Source organism: Prionailurus bengalensis, chromosome A2, assembly GCF_016509475.1.
Source record: "Prionailurus bengalensis isolate Pbe53 chromosome A2, Fcat_Pben_1.1_paternal_pri, whole genome shotgun sequence".
Classification (NCBI taxonomy): domain Eukaryota; kingdom Metazoa; phylum Chordata; class Mammalia; order Carnivora; family Felidae; genus Prionailurus; species Prionailurus bengalensis.
Window position 1 is genome coordinate 22,349,356 of NC_057348.1, and position 21,974 is coordinate 22,371,329.

Here is a 21,974-nt window from a genome sequence, read left to right on the forward strand (position 1 = left end):
ACGAGGGGTGGGTGGGCTCACCCTGGACCCCTTGGTCTCCCCTCCCATCCCAGGCCCCCAGACCCCCGGCGTTTCACATGCCTCTTCCCCCAGAGCAGCCCGTCCTGCTGAGGCAGAGCCTGCTGCGGGGCGTGCCAGGTAACCCGGCAATTCCACTGTTCCACTAGGTGCTGGTGGAAGCGAAGAGGCACGGCCAAGGCTGGGCCCTCTGGGTGTCGGCGGTGGGGGTAACAGGCCTGATTCTCCTCCCTGTCTGCTGTTGGCATCCGTGCCTTGACGAAGCGCTTGTATGGCAGAGCGGCTGACAGAATGCACTGCATATTTAAGTTTTCCTTCACTGGCGGGTTCTCTGCGGCCTCGTACACGGGGCTGGACACTGAGAGCCCACTTTCCTTTGCTCACGGCACCTGTTTTTGGAGCCCTGCACCACCCTCTCCTAATAGTGGAGGGCGCCACCACATTCACCGCTGTTGGCTTCTGTCTAGATAACCTGATCCCTGGTGGGGACCAGCAGTGTGCAATGTGCAGAGTGCTGCCTACTCTGGGGAGCCCATGCGATTTTATTTCATTTGCTTTCTGCTGGTACCCTTTAGGTCTTATCTCTGTAAAGTAGAGGCGGTGTTTTTAAGAAAATTTGATCTTCTTGCAGAGATTCGTAAAAATAATGTGTTTTGGGCAGAATGCTCAGCAATTTAAGAAGTGCGTCTGCCTCCGTTGTCTTGCTCCACCCTCTCTACAACATTGTAAAGTAGGCGGGGGGATGGGTTCATTATCCTCATTTTACAGATGAGAACACTGAGGCTCAAAAAGTTGTGCTGCTTGCCCGAGCCCATGCAGTTAGTGGATAGCAGAGCCAGGACTCCTAATCCAGTGCTTCTCTGGCTGTAGTAGCAGCACAGTGTGGCTGAGTTGCAAGCAGCGGAGTGGGTGGGCTGACTTCAGTCTGGGGAAGTGGGGTCAGGGGAGAAGGACCTCCACCGGCATCAATGGCCTGTGACAGGGCTGCACAGGGCAGCCGGCTAAGAGTCTTCTGCCTGGGCCCCGGTGGGTGTCAGCCTGGCCTGCATGGCCCCGGCAGACCTCGCCTCCTGCTCTGCTCTCACCCCTGCTGGCTCACTGGGGAAGCTGGGGATGCTGAGCCCAGGCTTCTGTGCATGGCTTTTCCATCTCTTAGCTGAAGTGATGGGGAGAAAATGCTCAAACCTTCCTAATCGAAATCGTATTCTTTCTTTCTTTCAGCCAAGCCATCTCAAAATCCAAGCTCAGGTCAGTATCTTCTGTTTTTTTCTTAAGCCTGTGTGCTGGTGTTTTACTTTCTAACTTCTCAACTCTACATGGAGTTGCTCTAGACTTGGTTTTTACTCTGTGGGCTAGAACGTTCATATTGAAGATCGATCTGCCCAGTAAGTATCAAACACCTGCCGTGGAGAGCAGCAGAGTAGGTGCTGAAGATCTTGCCCCAAGACAAACTGACAGGACGTAACAATGAACAATTTCTTGTCACCAATCAACCCTTCGTACTCCTGCCCAGAGTCTGTCCTTAAAGAGGGATTCTTCTTGTCTCGTTTCTGCTTACAGGTTTTTTATGGAGGGGGGTTCAAGAGGTCTTCTGAGGTGCTAGTGATGTTGTGTGCCTTGCTCTGGATGCAGGCTACATGTTTTGTTGGTAATAACACATTGAACCATATACCTATGATTTGTATACTTTTCCATATAAATGCTATTTTTCAATTAAAAACAACATTTTACTACAAAAATTGTCTTGAAGTGGACATATGAATGTAAAACCTAAAACTGTAAACATTCTAAAAGAAAACACAGGAGAAAAATCTTTGTGACCCTGGGTCAGGCACAGGTTTCTTAGAGACGAAACCCAAAACACTGGCCATATGAGAAGATAAGCTCCAGACCGGAAGAAAAAACATTTGCAAAACATTTGATAAAGGACTAGTATCCAGTATATGAGAAGAATAATACATAAATATGGTGTGAATAATTGGAAAACTATAAAAAAGAGTTAGTATATTTTAACAGGTATGTCACCAAAGAGAGGTGGATGGCAAAGAAGCACATGACATGACCATTGGTCACGAGGAAAATGCAAATTAAAATCACGGTGAGACATCACTATACACCTATTAGAAAATTTTTTACACCTACAGATCAAATTTTAAAATCTGACAATACCAAGTGCTGACAAGGATGCAGATCGGTGGGGATTCCCATATGTTCCTACAGGTTGAAAGACACGACCCTTTTGAAAACAAGTTGACAGCTGCTTGGAAAGTTAAACATCTATTTACTGTATGACCCAGCAATTCCACTTCCGAGGTATTTATATAAAATGAAGATCAATGCCTGCATGAAAAATGTTTACATTAAGAGTTTACAGCAACTTTATATGTAATCGCTATAAACTGTAAATAACTCCAGCGTCCGTCAGATGGCAAATGGGTAGACAAATCGTAGTTCGCGCATATGACAGAATAACGCTCAGCAATAAGAAGGAAAAAACTGCCGATAGATACAACACAAACGAATCCGGAACGTATTTTTGCTACGTGAAAGAAGCAAGTCTCAAAAAGCTCTATATTGTGTGATTCTATTTATTGGACATTCTGGATGAGACAAAACAATAGGGACAAAAAACAGTTTTCAGGGGCTGAGGTGAGGAGGGTGGGTTAACTGTCACAAAGGGCCGTGAGGGAAGTTCTTTGGGTGATGGAAATCTTCTACCTCTTGACTGTGGTGGTGGTTACAAACCCTCTTCCTAAATGTTAATAGTTACCACATATCTATCGTATCTCAATAAACTGGACTTAAAAAAGAACAATTAAAGGCCCCTCCCTGACTCCCTGTTGCCAGAGGGCGTATTCATTCCTTCATAATTTGGCCCCCAGCTCGCTCTCTGGCCTGATCCTCGGACACCGCCCCCTTATTCCCCACTCTGTGGCGGTAACTGGACTGCTCTCAGTTTTCAACATGCGGTTTCTTCCCACCTCAGTCCCCTTGGCCATGTGGTCGCCTGGGGTGGAATGCCCTCCCGTCTGCCCCCTGGTGAACCCTTACTCTGTTATCCAGAGCCCGCCCAAATCTCAGCTTTTCAGAGAAGCCTTTCCTGCCTCACGCAGAGAGCATTTGCTGCTCCTGTCTCTCCGCCTGTACTCGGGACCCTGAGAGAAGCGCTTAGTGGGGATTTATAATTGTTATTTGCCCCAACCTTGCGTTCTTTTCAAGGTCAGAGGCCGCAGGATGAGCCACCTTCTTCACCTCCATATACCCAGTGTCTGGAGCCCCATGAGGGGCAAATTGAGAAATGCTGCAGGACTTCAGGGGATGGGAGAGTGAAGCCTCCAAGACCTCATGATGAGATGCTTGTGACTTGTCACTACAGCATAAACAGAACCACCAACTCTGGTTCTTTTTCGGATCACCTTGGTTGTGTGTACTGAATTATGTATCTCAGGAGAAACCCAGCCTCAAGGGGACAGTCTTTAGTGGGATTTTTCTACACTGGTCATCATGTTTCCAGCCACTGTTACCATGGAAACCGCATAGCAGGAGCAAGAACAAAATGCACTTTGCTTGTGCCAGGCCTTGTTGAAGAGTCAGCGTGGTTCTTTCTTTGCTCGGTCCCTGGGTTACGGTGTTTTTAGCATAGCAACGCCGCTGAGTCAGCCAGCGCTGCAGCTTGGACCCAGCCTGGAGATTCCTCTGACTCAGGCCCCCAGAGGAGGTGCCCACAGCCCCCGTCAGTGAACACAGCCTGCACAGGGCTGACATCGCCACTTGGCTGGCCTTTTTTCTGGGACCCACCTCACCAATCCATCCTGTGGCAGGGAATGTTTTCCACGGGGAGAAGAGGCTAAGGGAGGGGATCCTTTCCCTAACGACACACTAGAACTGAAAGTCGGTAGAGGACATGCTACTTGTCTGTCTGGCTCAGCTCATCTTATTTGTATGAAAACATGATTCAATATTGGCTCTTCTTCTAAAGGTATATTTTGAGCATCGCTAGTTAGCAAGGGCACCTGATGACTCAGGATGAAGACTCATGTCCTACTCAGCTTCGACAAGTCTGCCAGGCTCCGGAGGAACCTCCCAGATTTAAGAAAGGACCTAAAGTTTCCCTAAAAGGAAAACTGGGTTTGGAGCACTTTGCTGCCTGAGAAATTCTGTACAACGGTTAAGATGCTGCAAGAGATGTGTATGATCAGCCAGACGGCTCTCTGCACCCATAGTGTGAACAGACCCGTGTACCATATGGTGGGAACTGCATATATGTGTGCGGGCTCGGTTTTGCATCTGCATATGAATCTATGAATATCTACATTCTTCTCACTAGTTTGAGGATTGCTTAGGGCAGATTACGGAGTTATCTAAAACCATAGGAAGGAAACTGATAGCGTGATCAGGTCAAGATACTATTTTAAAAGTTGTATTTTAAGACCAACGCAATTAGTATGATGAGTTCTGTTAATTTCTGTGTCCTTTGTTCTCATCTTTCCTTCCTGCACCCCGTGACCTGGATCTCCAGAGTTAAAGACAGCTTATGTCCTTATAACGTCTGTTGGACGTTCAGATGCTTTGTCTGCCATTCAGGGAGTAACTTTTGCTTCTCTTGCAGCCGCCGCTGGCGCCGCTGGAACCGATTCAATCGCAGGAGATGTAGGGCTGCTGTGAAGTCTGTCACATTTTACTGGCTGGTTATTGTCCTGGTGTTTCTCAACACCTTAACCATTTCCTCCGAGCACTACAACCAGCCTGATTGGTTGACGCAGATTCAAGGTACGAGCAGAGGCTGTTCTCTTTTTATTCTGACTCTGAATTAGGGACTCCTGAGGCTGTCCGCGTAGTCTTATCAATGTGTGACGTCGGGACATTCCTGGAGGGCACTAGCTTGGAAGACAGTGGAACCATCCAGAGAGAGGCTGCACCCAGAGCAGCGGGGGCGTAGTCCTTGTCACGTGGTCAGTGGAAGCACCTTGGGGCTGATTGACGCCCAAGCCTCTCATTGTCTTAAACCTGTGGCAACCTAGGATCAAGGAATCTTGCAGTTGAGAGGGACTTCGTCTCCCTTCTCCCTGACCCTACCGGAAGCTTTATTTTCCTGTATGGTATTCTTGGCAAGTGGTTATTGCCACTTGATAGACAACTGCTTCTTCTATCATTGGCACCTAAGCAAGGCCAGATTGCCCCTCCGTGACTGATGGAGACGAGAAATATAATATGCTGGTCTAAATGCAGAATCATAGGCTTTTAGGGCTAGAAAGCATCAGAGATTGTGTGGGAAACTGCTCCTCCCCATTTTATAGCCTGGGAAACTGAGCCCAGAGAAGTCAAGGGGCTGCTCCAGAGTCCCATGTCTAGGTGGTAGCAGAAGCAGGACTTGAACCCAGGAGACAGACCATAAATATTGACACTACATTTCTGTAACAGGCGCCACAGCAAAGACAGGGCAAAGTGCTGGGGCATTTCCAGCAGAGACTGGTGGGGTGGGAGGAGGGAAAACGAGTCTGAGCCAGTCCCACGATGAGACCCCGAGCACGTGCGCCCCTCTGTCTTTCCAGATATCGCTAACAAAGTCCTCCTGGCTCTGTTCACCTGCGAGATGCTGGTAAAAATGTACAGCTTGGGTCTCCAGGCGTATTTCGTCTCTCTTTTTAATCGGTTTGACTGCTTCGTGGTATGTGGTGGAATTACTGAAACCATCCTGGTGGAGCTGGAAATCATGTCTCCCCTGGGGATCTCTGTGTTTCGGTGTGTGCGCCTCTTAAGGATTTTCAAGGTGACCAGGTAAGGATGCGTGTATCTCGCTGCAGGTGTTTTCTGGCCGGGGGCTGGCGACCAGCCACATCCCGGTCCAGCGATGTCTGCGGTGTCCTGCGGGCGTTCTGGGCTCACACCCCCATCTTGACTTCTAGGCACTGGACTTCCCTGAGCAACTTGGTGGCCTCCTTGTTAAACTCCATGAAGTCCATTGCTTCGCTGTTGCTTCTGCTTTTTCTCTTCATCATCATCTTTTCCTTGCTTGGGATGCAGCTGTTTGGTGGCAAGTTTAATTTTGACGAAACGCAGACCAAGCGGAGCACCTTTGACAATTTCCCTCAAGCCCTCCTGACGGTATTCCAGGTGAGCCCTCGCGAGGAGCCCGTGTGAGCCGCCAGCTTGTCAGTCCACAACTCAGGAAGATGGGATGATTCTGCCGTGGTTAGCGACCTCTGCCCCAGTAATGCTCTGACAAATCTGGCACCACGAAAGCCATTTTTTTCGCACTTGACTCCGGCTGTCTGTGTGGTGTGATTCAGTGTTTTTTGTAGGACCACTGGATATGGTACAGGACAACAAGCCAAAAACTTCTGTTTGATTTGGTGAGGTTTGCGAGGTTTCTGTGATATAGGCTCTAAAATCCTCTTCCTGTTCTGTGCTAATTTTTGCTGGCAGGCCAGCTTTGGGACCCTGGCTCTAACGGATTTGTGCAGAGAGGTGAATTCTGAAGTCCTAATGCTCTGGTGTGCAGTCAGAGGAATCGGGGTGATAAAAGAGTTGTGACAGCCTTCAGCCCCTTTTGCTCTCCCGCCCGTGATGTAATGAGGACATGCAGGCCCTGAGCATGTCCGTGCCGTTGGGTCCTGGGCAGGCACCGCGGCTGAGAAGGAGGGACGGTGTCAGAGGTGCTCAGGTGGCTAGGCACTCAAAGCAGCAGTGTCTGCTCCCACCTGGCTTTAAGCTGGGTGTTCTAAACCGCCCCCCTCCCGCCTCCGCATGTGGTGACCTGAAGCCCTTCCTCGAACAATGAGTGGCATATAAATTTAAAAGACCCCTCTGCCCCTGTTGCTTTCACACACGATGCCAGTGAGCTCCAGCTTTGGGGGAGTCCATCTGGGGAGGCTGGAAGGCATGGTGGGAGGGGCCTAGACACTGAGGCCGCCCTGCTGGCTCTTTCAGTGCTCAGCTCTGTGACCTTGGGAAGTCACTATCCGTTCTGAAAAAAACAAGAGACTAGAGGGAATGATCTGTAGGATTCATTCCCACTTGGTCGTTTGAGGTGGATGGAATTCTTGTCGCCGCCATAGGCCATACTTTTTTTGAACTATACTTTAATTATTTGAATTATCCTTAATTCTTAGCCGCTGGTTAGTTATTCTTTATTCTGTTTTTATTTCAGAGAAACAGAGAAACCCTATGGTGGTGGTGGGTTTTGGTAGTACCTGTGTATAGCACAAAATTCAAATGTTTACAAAAGGGTTTAAAGTAACAAATGAGTCTCCTTCCCACGCAGCCCGCAATTTCTCCTTGTAGGAGCAACCACCAATGGATGGTGTCTGTGTATTCTTTGAGATATATTTGCTCGTAGATGTGAGTCAGTGAACCTAGCGACCCACCTACCTGCCCATGAATACAGTATGATGTAAACAGTGGCTCATATTAACTGCCATTTTCCATTTCCTTACCATTTAAAGTGTCCCTAAGAACCTTCCTTATTGGTCCATAAGAGTTTGCCTCCTTTCTGATTCCGCGTCAGTCCTGTGGTGTGGTGTTCCTGTCCCCTAATTCATGTAACCAATCCCTAGCTTGGTGACTATTTCAAGTCAACCAGTCCCTAGCTTGGTGACTGTCTGTGTCTGGCCTCGGCTCAGTGGGTGACGTCGAACTCACACCCTGGGCACATGTGTGAGCATAGATGTGGATAAATTTCCCAGAAATGGAATTGCTGGTTTGAAGGGTGTGAATCCGTTTTCAACTCTGATATCTTGCCTACCGTGCTCCTCACAGTACTGTCGGTCTGTCCTCCAGGGATGGGGGCTGGAGACTGCCCGACGCCTCACTACTTTTTAGCATGGTGGGTGTTCAAACTTTTTGATGGTGGTCTGACAGGTGAAAATAGTGTCTTCCTACTTCTCTTATCAGGAGTGAAACTGAATGCCTTTTCATGGGACACAGAGCCATTTATAGTTCCTTTTCTGGGAATTGCTTTATCTTTTGAAATCATTTGCCCATGTTTCTGTTGGGTTGTCAGCCATGACAGTTCTATTTTTTAAAGTATCTGGTGCAGCTAGATGATACAAGAGCACATGTGCTCCCTCCCTCTTTCTTTCTCTTGCTGGAAGATAGTATGTTTTTATTAATTTTTTAAATATTTATTTATTTTTGAAGGAGAGAGAGACAGAGAGTGAGCAGGGGAGGGGCAGAGAGAGAGGGAGACACAGAATCTGAAGCAGGCTCCAGGCTCTGAGCTGTCAGCACAGAACCTGATGCAGGGCTCGGTCTCATGAGCTGTGAGATCATGACCTGAGCCGAAGTCAGATGCTTAACTGCCGGAACCTCCCAGGCACCCCTGGAAGATAGTATGTTCTTAAAATGCTATTTAGGTTTATTCGATTCTACCTCGTGATAGATCGAGTTATCAAATATCATCAGTAGAGAAGGTTAAATTGGAAATTTATGGCAGCTCTTAGTACCTACTCATGAGGTAGTTTGTAAACTTACATGAGATATTTGTAGTTCACTGCTTCTTACAAGTTCAGGGATCCAACTCTCCATTTCCACAGTACGTTAACTACATGGAATAGTAGGCAGCTGTTAAAAGGACTGAAGGGCACTGACTGACACAGAGGGTCTCCAGAGTATATTGCTGAATGAAAAAAAAAAAAAAGCAAATGCAGAAAATTCATATAGTATGACAGACACCCTTTATGTTTAATATATCTGAGAACACACCAACTACCTCTTTCCTCTGGACGTGTATCTATATGTTACATGCAAAAAGGTTCTAGAGAGAGATGCACCGTGTTCTCGGGGGGTGGGGGCAAAACTAGGGTGTCACCAAAGAGTACATGAGTCTTATATGTGGTGTTACTTTATTTCCATGTGAAGAATTAACGTATGTGTTTGTGTAATTGAAAACAATGTTTTGAAAACTCTACGGGGAAACCGATGGCTTTGCTGAGCGCAAACTGGACAGTGAAAGGCAGCTGAAACCAGAATCGGGTGGCCCCCAGGGAGCTCTGGCGGACCGTCGGGAGTTGCGGTCCAGCGCATGCAGGCTGACCACAGTTTGGTTCTCTTAGATTCTGACAGGTGAAGATTGGAACGCTGTGATGTATGATGGCATCATGGCCTATGGCGGCCCGTCGTCCTCAGGAATGATCGTCTGCATCTACTTCATCATCCTTTTCATTTGTGGTAACTGTATCCTTCAAGCTGAGCAGGGCTTTGTCGTCATCATCTCCTTTTGTTTCTCCCTGTCTGAGTTTTCCTGAGGCGGTCGTGGTGGCGGGTGGTGGGTGGCGGTTGCAGTTGGGCTGGGGAGATGCACGCCCTTACCTTGTTAGCTCGACACCTGCTCTCCTTCAGGGCTGCTGAGACAGTGTAGTGGGGTCAGAGGTCCAGTGAGGCTTTGAGGACTGAGCAAGCTGGGGAAGGGAGCATGGGCCAGTGTGTGGCCTGTACCAGTTGTCACCCAGCTTGGTGACACAGCTCCTGTACAGGTCCCAAGGGAAGGCTCAGGGCAGAGCCAGTTGTCCTCCATGCCGTCACACCTGGGAAGTTAGGGGTAAATCTGTGTCTCTTAAAAACACTTCCTAACCAGTGGGCACCCATCAGCAGTGGCTTGACCTAAGCTCCCCGGACCCAATCTGGCTTTGGTGATCTGTACCTCTCTGGGGATCAGGTGTCCATTGGCTAGTGACTGTATTAGGCTGTGAGCTCTTTTCTAACTCCTTTTATTCCTTTTTCCTGCCAAGAGGCACTCTCTAATTCTAGATTTCTGAAGGTTTGGATCTCTCTTTCCCTCCATCAGAGCCTTTAGGACCCTGTAACTTTTGGCAGTGTCTTCTTTCTCTCTCTGACCTCCCTGACCGGCACAAGACCTGGTGTATGGAGTCCTCAATAAGGGCTTGGTGGGAGAGTGGCTGTAACATGAATACCACCTCTTGGTCTTCACCTTTTTTAAAAAAATTTTTTTAATGTTTATTTATTTTTGAGAGAGAGACAGAGACAGAGCATGAGTGGGAGGAGGGGCAGAGAGAGAGGAGACACAGAATCGGAAGCAGGCTCCAGGCTCTGAGCTTTCAGCACAGAGTGCGATGTGGGGCTTGAACTCATGAATCATGAGATCATGACCTGAGCTGAAGTCAGATGCTTAACTGATGTAGCCACTCAGGCGCCCAGGTCTTCACCTTTTTATTTTAAAGAATCCTAAAGGGATTCTTCTTGTAAGAAGTCCCAAGCTGTTTTCCCCTTAATCTCCTCTGGTTCATTAGTGAGTTTTCTTCCATGCAGTAGCCCTGGTGCAAACTTTTCAGGACAATACTTCATGCTTCAAGTTATTCTATGGAAATCCCCACCTTCAGTACATAGAAGCCCATAGAATCCTTCAGGCAGCTAGAACACCCCTCCTACCCAGAGGTGAGCTCTCCTGCCAGATGTTATCTTTGTTGCTCCTGCTGCACATGGGTGCCAGCATCTACTGGTTTGGGGTGGGGACTTCTCCATCCCCTCAACTCAACAATGAACTTCTTTTTTAAACACATTTGTTTATTCATTTTGAGAGAGAGAATGAGAGCACAAGCGGAGGAGGGGCAGAGAGAGAGGGAGAGAGAGAGAATCCCTGTAGGCTCCGCCCTATTAACACAGAGACTGATGCAGGGTTCGATCTCATGATCTGAACTGTGAGATCAAGACCTGAGCCAGAATCAAGAGTTGGACGCTTAACCGACTGACCCGCTCAGGCTTCCCGGCAATAAACTTCTTGGTTCAGGCATCTTTTCTTCTTTGTATTCACATCTCTTGTGGCTTATAGCGGAGGGCCTTACACATAGTCAGCCCTTGGTAAATGCTTGTTAAATGAATCAGTGTTTTCTTATTGTGCTGTCCTTTCAATGAACTCTTGGGCCAGAGCAATATACCCGCTTTGGGTCTGCAGAGAAGTATTCCCTGGCCACACTCATTCCGGTTACATGCTGTGTTTTCTTTGTAATACCTGTATCACTATCTGAAACGCCTAAGTAGTTTATGTTCTGTCTCCCCCAACTAGAATAGATGCTACGTGGCAGTAGGGACCCTGGTCTGTCATGCCCCCAGCACCCGGCACAGTCGTCAGTGTGAGAGAGGTGCTGGGTGGATCTTTTTGAATGAATTCCAGAGCATACCACTGTTTAGAAGGGTCTGGGTAATGCTTCTAAATACAGATGATAGGTGTGAGCTCTTAGAAACCATCTGTTGCGAACTTGTAAAATTTTCCTATGGTTTATTACTCTGGATGTGCTTTCTGCTACCCAAAAGAGTTTGGTGTCACTGCAAGCTTTACAGTAATGTAAAGATACATTACTTCTTCATTGAGATCATTGCTAGGAATCCTCAACCCAGTTAGTCCTACACTGATCCCTGCCAGAGCCACAATTACCCCTCATCTATCAGAGGAGTGCTCATGTTACGAAGCCATCGCCCATTCCAGGACAGATTGCTTCCCCAGGCTCATTACACTCTGCTTAAAAAATAGTCTAACATATCAAACGTGTTTTTGAAAGTTTTAATGTAATTCATTCATGTATCTATCCTCTTTAAAGACTTGAATAGATTAGTGCAGCGTGATGTCCCCAGAAGGTATCTCCTTGTCAGCCCCTTGCTAGATTACTTTTGTGTTCCGCACCTGAGATTGCAGATTGCATAGGCCCTGTGGGACATGGATGCCCCTCTCCTGTCTCTGAGTTCCTGGGCTCCCACAGTCTTCTACCCAGATGACCATGCATCAGCCAGGGAGAAGCATGGTCAGAGAAGGAGCTGTCTTGGCTTATTTCCCTCTGATCTCTGTGCTTCTCAAAAAAGTATTGAACTGCTAGTGAATAAGAAATAGGCATCTTCTAGGAAATTTGGGAACCTTATTCAGAATTTTTTTTTCACTATCATCCAAGGAAGACACACATACAACATTAGAGTAAGAGCCCAAAACATGATAATGCATTCACTCACTTCACTTTTTAGTATTTAAAATTTTTTTTTCAACGTTTATTTATTTTTGGGACAGAGAGAGACAGAGCATGAACGGGGGAGGGGCAGAGAGAGAGGGAGACACAGAATCTAAACAGGCTCCAGGCTCTGAGCCATCAGCCCAGAGCCTGACGCGGGGCTCGAACTCCCGGACCACGAGATCGTGACATGGCTGAAGTCGGACGCTTAACCAACTGCGCCACCCAGGCGCCCCAATATTTTAAAAAATACAATTCACCCACAATAGTCAAAGATATAGCTACAGTGGGACTATTCAGAAGAATAGCCTGGCACCATCTGACAATACATCAGCATTTGCATAATGAATGAATGAATGAATGAATGAATGAGGTATCTGCAAACTCTGAAGATCATCTCAAAAGAGAAAGACTCAAGACTGTATTGTGCAGTTATCATCTTGTGGAACCATCATTTGATTCACATGTAGCCTTTAGAAGGGTCTATTTTGGAAAGCATGCCCTGGATATAAGTTATGGGTGTGTGTGTTTTAAAAGAAACAATATGCATAAAGCAAAATGCATAAAAATACCATGTTTATGTTATGGATTGTTTTATGCAGCATGTGTTATAGCTACAGATACCTGGTGTACAGAGACATACACATATGTGCCACATATGCACACGGATGAAAGGAAATGTTGAAATTTGTAGGTTTTCATGGGTTTTAGTGAACCTTAATTTTGCTTCTTTCCAGACTGTCTTCTACAAGTTTCTAGGTCTTGTTTTTGTTGTTTTTGTGTTTTAAACAGGGTTCTGGTCCTCTGGTCTTACCATGTAAATACAACAACTAGGGGACAGTCACCTGTTACCAACCTCCCAGAACACAGAGAGATGTGAGGTTGCCATTATCGGTGACACGTAGCTGCCTTTAGAAATTACGTTGTTCCCTTAAAATGTTCACACTAGATATCCTACTGAATGTCTTCTTGGCCATCGCTGTAGACAATCTGGCTGATGCTGAAAGTTTGAATACTGCCCAGAAAGAGGAAGCTGAAGAGAAGGAAAGGAAGAAGATTGCCAGGTAACTTCATTTTCACCCAAGGATAGAATCTTGGGCAGAACCCAGGCCGTCAGCTCTCATTTCCTCGGAGCTGAGAGTAGGAGTCACACGTCCCCATGCTTAAAGAATCTCTGTGGTTAATTTTGGTGGCATAAAATAAATGATGCGTTCAATGCTGATGAGCTCTTGGGTGAGAATTTTAATAAGATGATCCATGTAATAAACCCAGTGCACTGGGGTGAACAGGGAGCTCTGAGGATGGGTTGTGCTGTGGTCTCACTGTTAGGGTTGTTTCCAATTAAATTCGGTCCTTCATCAGGCCACTGTTGATTCAGAATCTGGATTAGCATTTTTATACATAGCAATATGGTTACTTGGGTTCTCATGTTTTCTTCTGTGTAGAAAAGAGAGCCTGGAGAATAAAAAGAACAACAAACCAGAGGTCAACCAGATAGCCAACAGTGACAATAAGGTATATGTCCTAAAACAGTTCTCCCCTTTTTGTTTCACTATGGGTCTGTTGATATCATCACAAATGTACCGTTTACACTGGGAAGGTATCATGCATGATATTTTGGTGTGAGGGTATGACACACATTATAGATGCTGGCTTCCCAGGGGGATTCTCAGTGAATTTAGGCAGCTAGCTGGTTATTAATATTTCACCAAATAACTGGTATGGTAAATATTTGACTGGTGGGACTACTTATTTTTTCTTTATTGGAATTGTGTCATCAGACCTGACCTGTTATATCTTCTCAGTGGGGATTAAAATCAAGAATGTTAACAGATGTCTACCTCCAGAAGGGATCTTAGGATCCAGTTCTGGGTACTCAGGGCTGTAGTGTCAAACTTCATCCCACCCATGACAGCTCTGGATTTTTCATTCCTTTGTTTGTTCCACGAGTCAATAAATACTTACTGAGTGGTTAATGTGTGGCAGATACTGGAAATCAGCAATGAACAAGACCAGTGAGGTCCCTCTGTGCATGGAGCTCACATTCTAGCAGGGAGACAGGACCTCGCAGTTACCATACAGTGTGTAGGACAGTGTTGAGTGGGGAGGCGCATGGATGGTGGTGCTGGCTAACCATGGCTGGATGGAGGTTATACCCGTTTTCTCCTCATTTGCCCTCAGAGCTGTGTCTTAAGCAGAATCATCAACGGGGACACTTGCTGTCCCTATGCACGCACGCACTTCTGTGCAATGTGCACTTTGGAGAGAGTTTCTCTCCCTGCACTGAATGGCAGGGTCAAGTATGTACTTCGGTCCTCTGCGGTGCATTGAAGTCAGAGTCTCCCCTCCTCCCGAGCCCTCTCTGTCATCGTAGGTTACAATTGATGACTATCGAGAAGAGGATGAAGACAAGGACCCCTACCCACCTTGTGATGTGCCAGGTATGGTGGCAGAGGCCGGTGACAGGCTCTCGGTTCAGGGGTGATACAGCTTTGCTACCACTCAGTGTTCAGAGGCTCAGTCTCTGGCTGGCTAGCCCAGCTGGGGTGCATGGTGAGCAGTGAGGCTGCCGAGGCTGTGGGCCTCATCCTTGTGGCTGTGGAGCAGTCAACCCTGCTGCTTTCCTCGGTCACCCAGGTAGCTTGCATAACTCAAATTCTAGGTGGTGGGGAGAGAAAGTGTGAGTGGATCAGGGCAAGCCCCACCTCTGGTGGGAAACCTCTCTAGGAGGCAACCAGCCATTACTACTGTTATTATTACTGCCCACCTGTCCCTTTCACATTTGCTGATGCCTTACCTTTATTGGCTGATGTAGCAGGGACTCTGGGGGCAGGGGTGCCAGTGGGGTGGAGGACACTGATCGTGTGTGGCTTGAAGCCCCACGCACAGTTTTCCAGGCAGAAGCTGAGCAAAGCTACTGGGGAAACAGCCGGATGCTGGGAGTACTGCACTGATACCTTTCACCTTTGCTCAGACCTGGACTTGCCGGGCCCTCCTTCCCAGAACTGCATGCACTCACAGACAGGCACACTTTCTCGGCCCCCCACAGGCACTCAGGCCACATTCTGAAGGGTTTTGACCAATGTAAGGCGATAGATGTGAAAGTTGACTCTTCACGTGAAATTGAGAATAATTGAAACCCAATGCAACCATTATTTCATGCCTACAAAAAAAAAGTGTCTCATTTAAAGTAGGGGAAGAGGAAGAGGAGGAGGAAGAGGATGAACCCGAGGTTCCAGCTGGCCCCCGTCCTCGTAGAATCTCAGAGTTGAACATGAAGGAGAAAATCGCCCCCATCCCTGAAGGGAGTGCATTCTTCATTCTGAGCAAGACCAACCCGTAAATACCTGCTTTCTGATTTCATTGTTGCCGTGTCTCACCTGTCCCCCTACAGATTGCTTGAGGGGGGCTGGAGGTGGGGAGAAAGAGGGTGGGTCACAGCCCCTTTCTGTGCCTGTGCCTCCGAGCCCCTGAGTCCTCGCTGACCCCTCTCTTGTTCCAGCTTGCCTTTGCCCTCTGCCCATCTCTCCCTGGCCGCCTCGTTCCTGGATGAAGGTGCTATTATAGGTATATGGCCAGGTCCTGGGAGGATGCCATCCCAGATTCTCCTCCTCCTTAGTCCCTGTACTGGGCAGAGCCCACAGCTCAGGTGTCCACGGGTTGCTACCTGTGAGGCATTTCCCATCCAGAGGACCCTTTCTTCATGAGTGGGTCTTCTGTTAAGATGCGTTGGGGATGAGAATTTTGCGACCAAGTTCTCCACAGCGTCTTCATCCTGAGATCCAGATTAGTTGATCACTTTTCCCTATTGAGTTTGATGGCAACAAAGTGATATCACTCGATGATATTTTATAGGTTGTAGCTATTCAGCTCCATGCTATCCTGCTTAAAGTAGCATTTCTCGTGGTAAAACGATAAGGTGCTCACTGGGAGCCCAGCACTGCAAGTGCGGTAAGAAGACAATGTTTATTAGTAGCCAGTTTCTAGGTTTTCAATCATCTGAGATAGATGGCATCCCTGGGGGAATGAATGGCTCCTGGAAGGGTTTCTAGAATTGCAGAAGCAGTCCTTGGCTGTCAGAGAAGAACCCTATGGAATTCACAGTCCCCAGGGAGACACAGGTGGGAAGAGAGGCTGCTGTCCTTAGTGACTTGAGGATCTGATGGTAGTTTTTACAGTGTGTCACTGTAGAGAATTTGGGTGTCTCTTTTTAAAAAAAGGTACTCACCTGACGTTACTGATGCCTACAGCTCACTGGGTCTACATATATTGAAGGAATGGATTGATTTCCCTCCCCAGAGCTGTGAACACTCCTGCCCTCCCTGCCTTGGAAGGTTCTCCCCAGACTCACCTGCTAACAGCTTGCAAGCCCTCCAAGGGCACATCCCAGCATGAAGCAGCCCCACAAAGGAGTATTTGAAGAAAGGGGTCAGTTTCTCATAAAGTTGACTCCAGTTTTGAAAGTGAAAAAGGACAGGGCACCTGGGTGGCTCAGTCAGTTAAGTATCCGACTTTGGTTCAGGTCATGATCTCACGGCTCGTGAGTTCAAGCCCCACATTGGACTCTGTGCTGACAGTTCAGAGCCTGGAGCCTGCTTCTGATTCTGTGTCTCCTTTCTGTCTGCCCCTCCCCTGCTCACGCTCTGTTTCTCTCTCAAAAATAAATATTAAAAAAAATTACAAAGGAAAATAATTTCAAGGGGAAGATATATGTATTCTATAGGCCAAAAATAAAGTCTTTTAAATTCTAAAGTCAGGTGTTGAGGTTAAATTCTAAAGTCAGGTGTTGAGTCTGGCGCTAACTAGCCTGTGGGACATCAGACAACGGCAGGACGCTGAGGACCATGACATGGTATGTAAGATCCCCGCACGATTCTTGCACGGTGCAGCTTTCTCTTCACTTTCTTGGGAGTGCTTGTGGGTCAACTCCAGAGTTTAAAAACAAAAACCCACTTAGGACAGAATCTCCACATAACAGGAGATTTTACCAAACCCATGACTACTGTAGTCATTTGCATACAGCCAGGTGATTGCATTAGAAAGGGGTTGCTCTCCTTCCTTTTTAATTTGTATTTATTTTTTCATTTTTAAGCTTATTTATTTTGAAAGAGAGAGAGAGAGTGGGAAGGGGCAGAGGGAGAGAGGGAGAGAGAGAATTCCAAGCAGGCTCCACATGGACAGCATAGAGCCCGACGTGGGGCTTGAACTTATGACTTGAGCTGAAACCAAGAGTCGGATGCTCAACTGACTGAGCCACCCAAGGGCCCCTTAATTTTTATTTTTAACTGAAGTAAAGTTGACATACAGCATCATATTGGTTTCAGGCACACAATATAGCAATCTGACCGGTCTGTGTGTTACACAGCATTCGCCACAAAAAGCGTGGTCGCCCTACAACGTCATTGCAATAGTATTGATGATATTCCCTATGCTGTACTTTTCATCCCTGTGACTTGTTTCTTTTATAACTGGAAGTCTGTACCTCTGGACCCCCTTTACCCATTGCTCTCATTCTTGTGAGCTGCGGCAGTGAGCTCTGAGCTCAGATTCCTTTCAAAGGTAGGCAAAGGAAGCCACTGGGCTTCATGTCATGGTGAGAAAGCGTCACAGTCGACCTGGATTGGAAATCTCCCTCAGTCTTTACTAGCCTTAAGACCTCTCACATGCTTAAGCCTCAGTTTCCCCACTTGTAGCAGGATGATAATCCCCACTTTTAAGGACGTGATGAATGCTGTGTATGGAGCCCCTCCTCCCCCCACAGAGCTGTGGCACTGTGGGTCCTCAGGGTCTGCCTTCCACGACTTTTGAAGGGCTGAGGGTCAGGTGGCTCTGGTTGGCTGGGTTGGGGCACGGACAGCTGTCCTCTGCCTGACTTGTCACCTCAGAGCAGCGCCAGCATGCAGGAGGCACTGGCCATGCCGAGGGCTGGGTCCATGCAGTGGTTTCCCCCACAGGATCCGCGTGGGCTGCCACAAGCTCATCAACCATCACATCTTCACCAACCTCATCCTCGTCTTCATCATGCTGAGTAGCGCCGCCCTTGCCGCTGAGGACCCCATCCGCAGCCACTCCTTCCGGAACACTGTAAGCCACTGAGCAGGGCCAGGCGGGCGGGTCTCCCTCTGGGATCAGCACCTGTCTCTCTAGCAGGGACTGTCACGCAGGCAGGGCTAAACGTTAGAGGAGGCCTCTCGTTCCCCCAGAGGTATTTCAGGTTTGTGAGTGCCAGAAGAGTTTTGTCTTATCAGGACAGACATTTTTGGATCCTGTCCTCTAAACTTCATCTTAAACACTCTGCAGCAACTTGTAGTGTATTCAGGAGCCCCGCTTCTCCTCCTGTTCGTCCTTTACTGCCAACATTTTGGTCCCTGTTTTCCCCTCCCTGGTCACATTCACATCCGTGCCTGTTTTGAGATTTCTGCCCAGGTGGAAGCATCCAGCAGGAAGGAAAAGTAAAAATGGAGCCAGGTACGTCATGTGCCCAGAAGCTCTTCCTTAGGGCTGGCGGGAAGGCGTGGAGCCCGCCTGGGCTGAAATTCACGAAGCTACTTGGTTTCGCTACTCAGCGGAGGGGTAGGGTGGAGTGGGGGGGGATACGAGTGAGGGAGCCGACGGCGTGTGGAGCCAAGTGGTTCAGTGGAGAGGAAGGCTGGCGTTTTGATAGGGCAGGAGGTGGTTTTACAAAGAAAACAAAGAGACAGCTAAGTTGTCTGTTATCGGTCTGTTTCGTGCTTTAGGGAGAGCACATCTGTGCTGCGCAGAGACCGGTACCTCAGGAAGTTCTTGTCCAGGTGGGTCCCCTCTTAGCAGTCAGCTCATTCGGCACCGAGAACAATCCCGAGGCGACACAGCTTCAGAAGACCAGTAGACTGTTGTCTGCTCTGGCCTGGAGACTGTAGTGCAGTCTCAGATGGTTGTCAAGAAGCCCAGGAGAGGGAGGCCCACGAGTGTGTGAAGCCGTCCGGCATTGCTGCCCCTTGTGGTTCGTGCCTCTCTGTGTCCATCCGATTTTTAGAAATTTGAGGAGTAAGGCAAATTACCAGTACCCCAGGATTTTGGTTGTGACAGTCAGGCCTTGTGCTGTATCTTTTCGTTTCCAGTCCCGTTGGTTTGAAGCCTGGCAGGCCCAATGTATCAGGCTGATAAAACACGGGCGCTCTGATATGCAGATTTTAAAAAGATTTTCCTCCCAAGGCACATGTTGGTGTTGATGTAAAGACGAAGGCTGTGCATCTGTCTGAATCTGCACTCACAGATCAGGGCTCTTGTTAGAGATTCTGACACTGTCTCTACATAAGCGTTCAAATGGAACAAAGACCTCGGTGTCCTCAGGCCCCATCATAGAAATGAGGCACAGCGGGTAGAAGCTGTTTGGGAAAAAAATACTGTTATTGAGAGATGAGGTCAGGAGCTAGTCTAGAACACAGATTGGCAGAGTTAATTTACACGTGGCCCTGTGTTCTTATTTTTATTGTAATTGCTTCCCCATGAGTTTATGTCCCTGCTGCTTTTTCCAAGAATGTTATTATTGTTTTTAAACAGATGTACATATTTGTATGTGTATTGCTTTTAAAATACTACAGTGTTTATTTTATTGTGGTAAGAATGCTTAATGTGAGATCTACTCTCTTGATAAATTAAGTGTACGAGACGGCCTTCTTAACGGTAGGGACTATGTTGTACGGCAGGTCTCCAGAACTTACTCATCTTGCATGACTGAAACTCTATCTCAGTTGGCCATCTCCCCATTTCTCCCTCCCCCAGCCCCTGACAACCTCCATTCTACCTTCTGTCTAAGGGGTTGACTACTTTAGATACTCCATGTAAGTGGACTCATGCGGTGGCTTCTCTGTGGTTGTTGTGTTAACTTAGCTAAGTTATTAGTGGAAGAGGAGTGAATGGAGAAAGAATAACCTGAATCTAAGAGCTTTGACCTCTGGCACTGGGTCGAGTTGCTGACATGTGGGCAGCGGTGTCTGTCTTGGCTACACGCGTGCTTTTGACATGAACAGTCCTGCCGTGACCTCGGATGGGGGAAGGGGCAGAGGCTGGCCGTGTACTGGAAATACCTTTTGTGGCCTGGCTAGAATCACAAATACACAACAGGCTTCCAGCAAAATCTGTAAATCTCAGAACGGAAGTGGTTTGAATAATGAATGCCCTCTGGAGAACTTCCGTGGAGAAGAGCTGGCCTTTGCTGTAGGTCCGTCTCCTTACTGTGATGGAGAGTAAAGGACTCCCCTGGGCTGGATCCCACACTCAAGTAACAGGGTCCGGGGCTCACTCCCTGCCCAGCCACACCGTGACTGGCTGTGTGACCTGAGCAGCCTGCCCGCTGACACTCCCACAGTATCCTCTTCTGTTACATGAAGAGAGTTGGTCTGGGGGGTCTCTCCACAGTCCCTTCAGCTCTGATCTTGGCCTCTGCAACTGGCAGAGTCTTGGCTGCCATCTTTGTGGCTGAGGGTTCCCCGTGAGCAACCTCCGTTGAGCGGTCAGACTCTTGGTTGCTGGCCCCCCTGCCCCACCCACCTACCCGCCCCCATGGCTCTGAGAAGTAGCAGGGACCCCCAAAGGGTTCCCTGGGCATGACTCAGTTGGAGGGTAGATGATATTTTCAGGAATACTGATAAAAGCAGCCTGGACCGATTATTCAAAGGCCAGGTCAGTCTGTTCTTTGAGTGGGCCCAGCTAGGTAAAAAACAAAAACCCAGTGTTTGGAGAGAGCAGTGTTATTCAGCCCTGCACACTGGTGACGGAGGGGCATTTCCACCCTGTTTTCACGGGCTGGAATCGGAAGGGGCATGTGGAAACTTCTGGCCCTGTTGGATGCCACTTAACATCTTTATTTACATTTTTCCACCAAACTGAAGCTCAGCTATATGGTGAAATATGACACCATATTTCATTCTTCTAAGAATTCCCTTTAAAAATCTGAAACGTGTATAAGGCTCCGGTTTATCTGGTGTCACAAGTTTGTCCATGTTGTGCTCTGATGAGCAGAGGTTATTAACAAAGCGCTTTTAGAAATGAGCTTCTGTCTGTCCATGACACGAGACAGGGAGGAGAGTCCGCATGAGTGGTGAAAGGAGGTAAGTGTCCCCAGATGCTCTTTCTCGGTCACAAAGAAGAGCTGTCACTGGGCCGGGTGGGGCATTTATAAGCGTCTCTGCACCTGCCTCCAGAGCGGCAGGCTTATCTCAGGGGAGCGGGTGTCTGACTGCAGGTGGGGGTTCTGCCCATGGGCGCGCACGCTGTTGGAGTTCATCCCGATGCCTTTTTCTCATTTCCAACGTGTTGTACCTTGCAGATACTGGGTTACTTTGACTATGCTTTCACAGCCATCTTTACAGTTGAAATCCTGTTAAAGGTAACGGCTTTTTCATTGATCCTCGCGTACTCTAAAGCAGCTGTAGCAATAATAGTTGCAATTCTTTGTTTACTTTCCAGATGCTAGGTTACGCAGATTATGTCTTCACTGGTACTTTTGCATTTGAGATCGTTTTGAAGGTAACAGGTCCCACAGCAGTGTGTCGAAGGGGCCTGCTCCTGTGTGACACACGGCAAAGAAGCGTGAAGTGCTTTTGACTATTTTTTTTATTTTTTGCCTTCTATGATCAAGCTACACTTTTTTTTGTAAACCAAAGGATTTTTTTTGTTCCTGTAACCATTCAACATGTTTTTGCTCTTTCTTTTTAACCTTTAAATGCATGTAGGAACTTCTTTGGCTTCATAATAATGACTGGAAATTATTTTGCTCCTTTTAAAATATATCCTCTGAAATGTGTCATCTGACCACAGACACATCACTATGTGTGAACCTTCTTCCACCTTTCCTGACCTCAAAGTCAGAGGAAAAGTATTTATCCTATGAAGGGAATGTATCTTCTTTCATTTCTTTGATGGAATGGTTTTCAGTGGCCTAAAATAGTAACACACTATTTTCTTGCAATGGGATTTGCAAGATAACCTATTTGTGTTAAGATATTTGATACGCTTTAATGG

The 21,974-nt window shown here is 47.6% G+C and overlaps 1 protein-coding gene across 7 annotated transcripts in view; it reads left to right on the top strand.

The window, feature by feature from the left end:
* The window catches only part of CACNA1D (calcium voltage-gated channel subunit alpha1 D), a 304,424-nt gene that overhangs the window by 215,915 nt on the left and 66,535 nt on the right, over window positions 1-21,974 (top strand). For 6 of the 7 annotated variants that reach the window (XM_043587647.1, XM_043587641.1, XM_043587643.1 and 3 more), the window contains exons 11-21: window positions 1,240-1,266; window positions 4,628-4,788; window positions 5,571-5,796; window positions 5,925-6,132; window positions 9,072-9,192; window positions 12,919-13,033; window positions 13,415-13,484; window positions 14,344-14,410; window positions 15,161-15,308; window positions 17,924-18,053; window positions 21,280-21,339. In XM_043587647.1, coding sequence (XP_043443582.1) covers window positions 1,240-1,266; window positions 4,628-4,788; window positions 5,571-5,796; window positions 5,925-6,132; window positions 9,072-9,192; window positions 12,919-13,033; window positions 13,415-13,484; window positions 14,344-14,410; window positions 15,161-15,308; window positions 17,924-18,053; window positions 21,280-21,339 — 1,333 coding nt within the window. Of the gene's footprint in view, window positions 1-167; window positions 228-1,239; window positions 1,267-4,627; window positions 4,789-5,570; window positions 5,797-5,924; window positions 6,133-9,071; window positions 9,193-12,918; window positions 13,034-13,414; window positions 13,485-14,343; window positions 14,411-15,160; window positions 15,309-17,923; window positions 18,054-21,279; window positions 21,340-21,974 lie in introns of all 7 variants that reach the window. The other variant, XM_043587648.1, reaches the window with a different exon arrangement.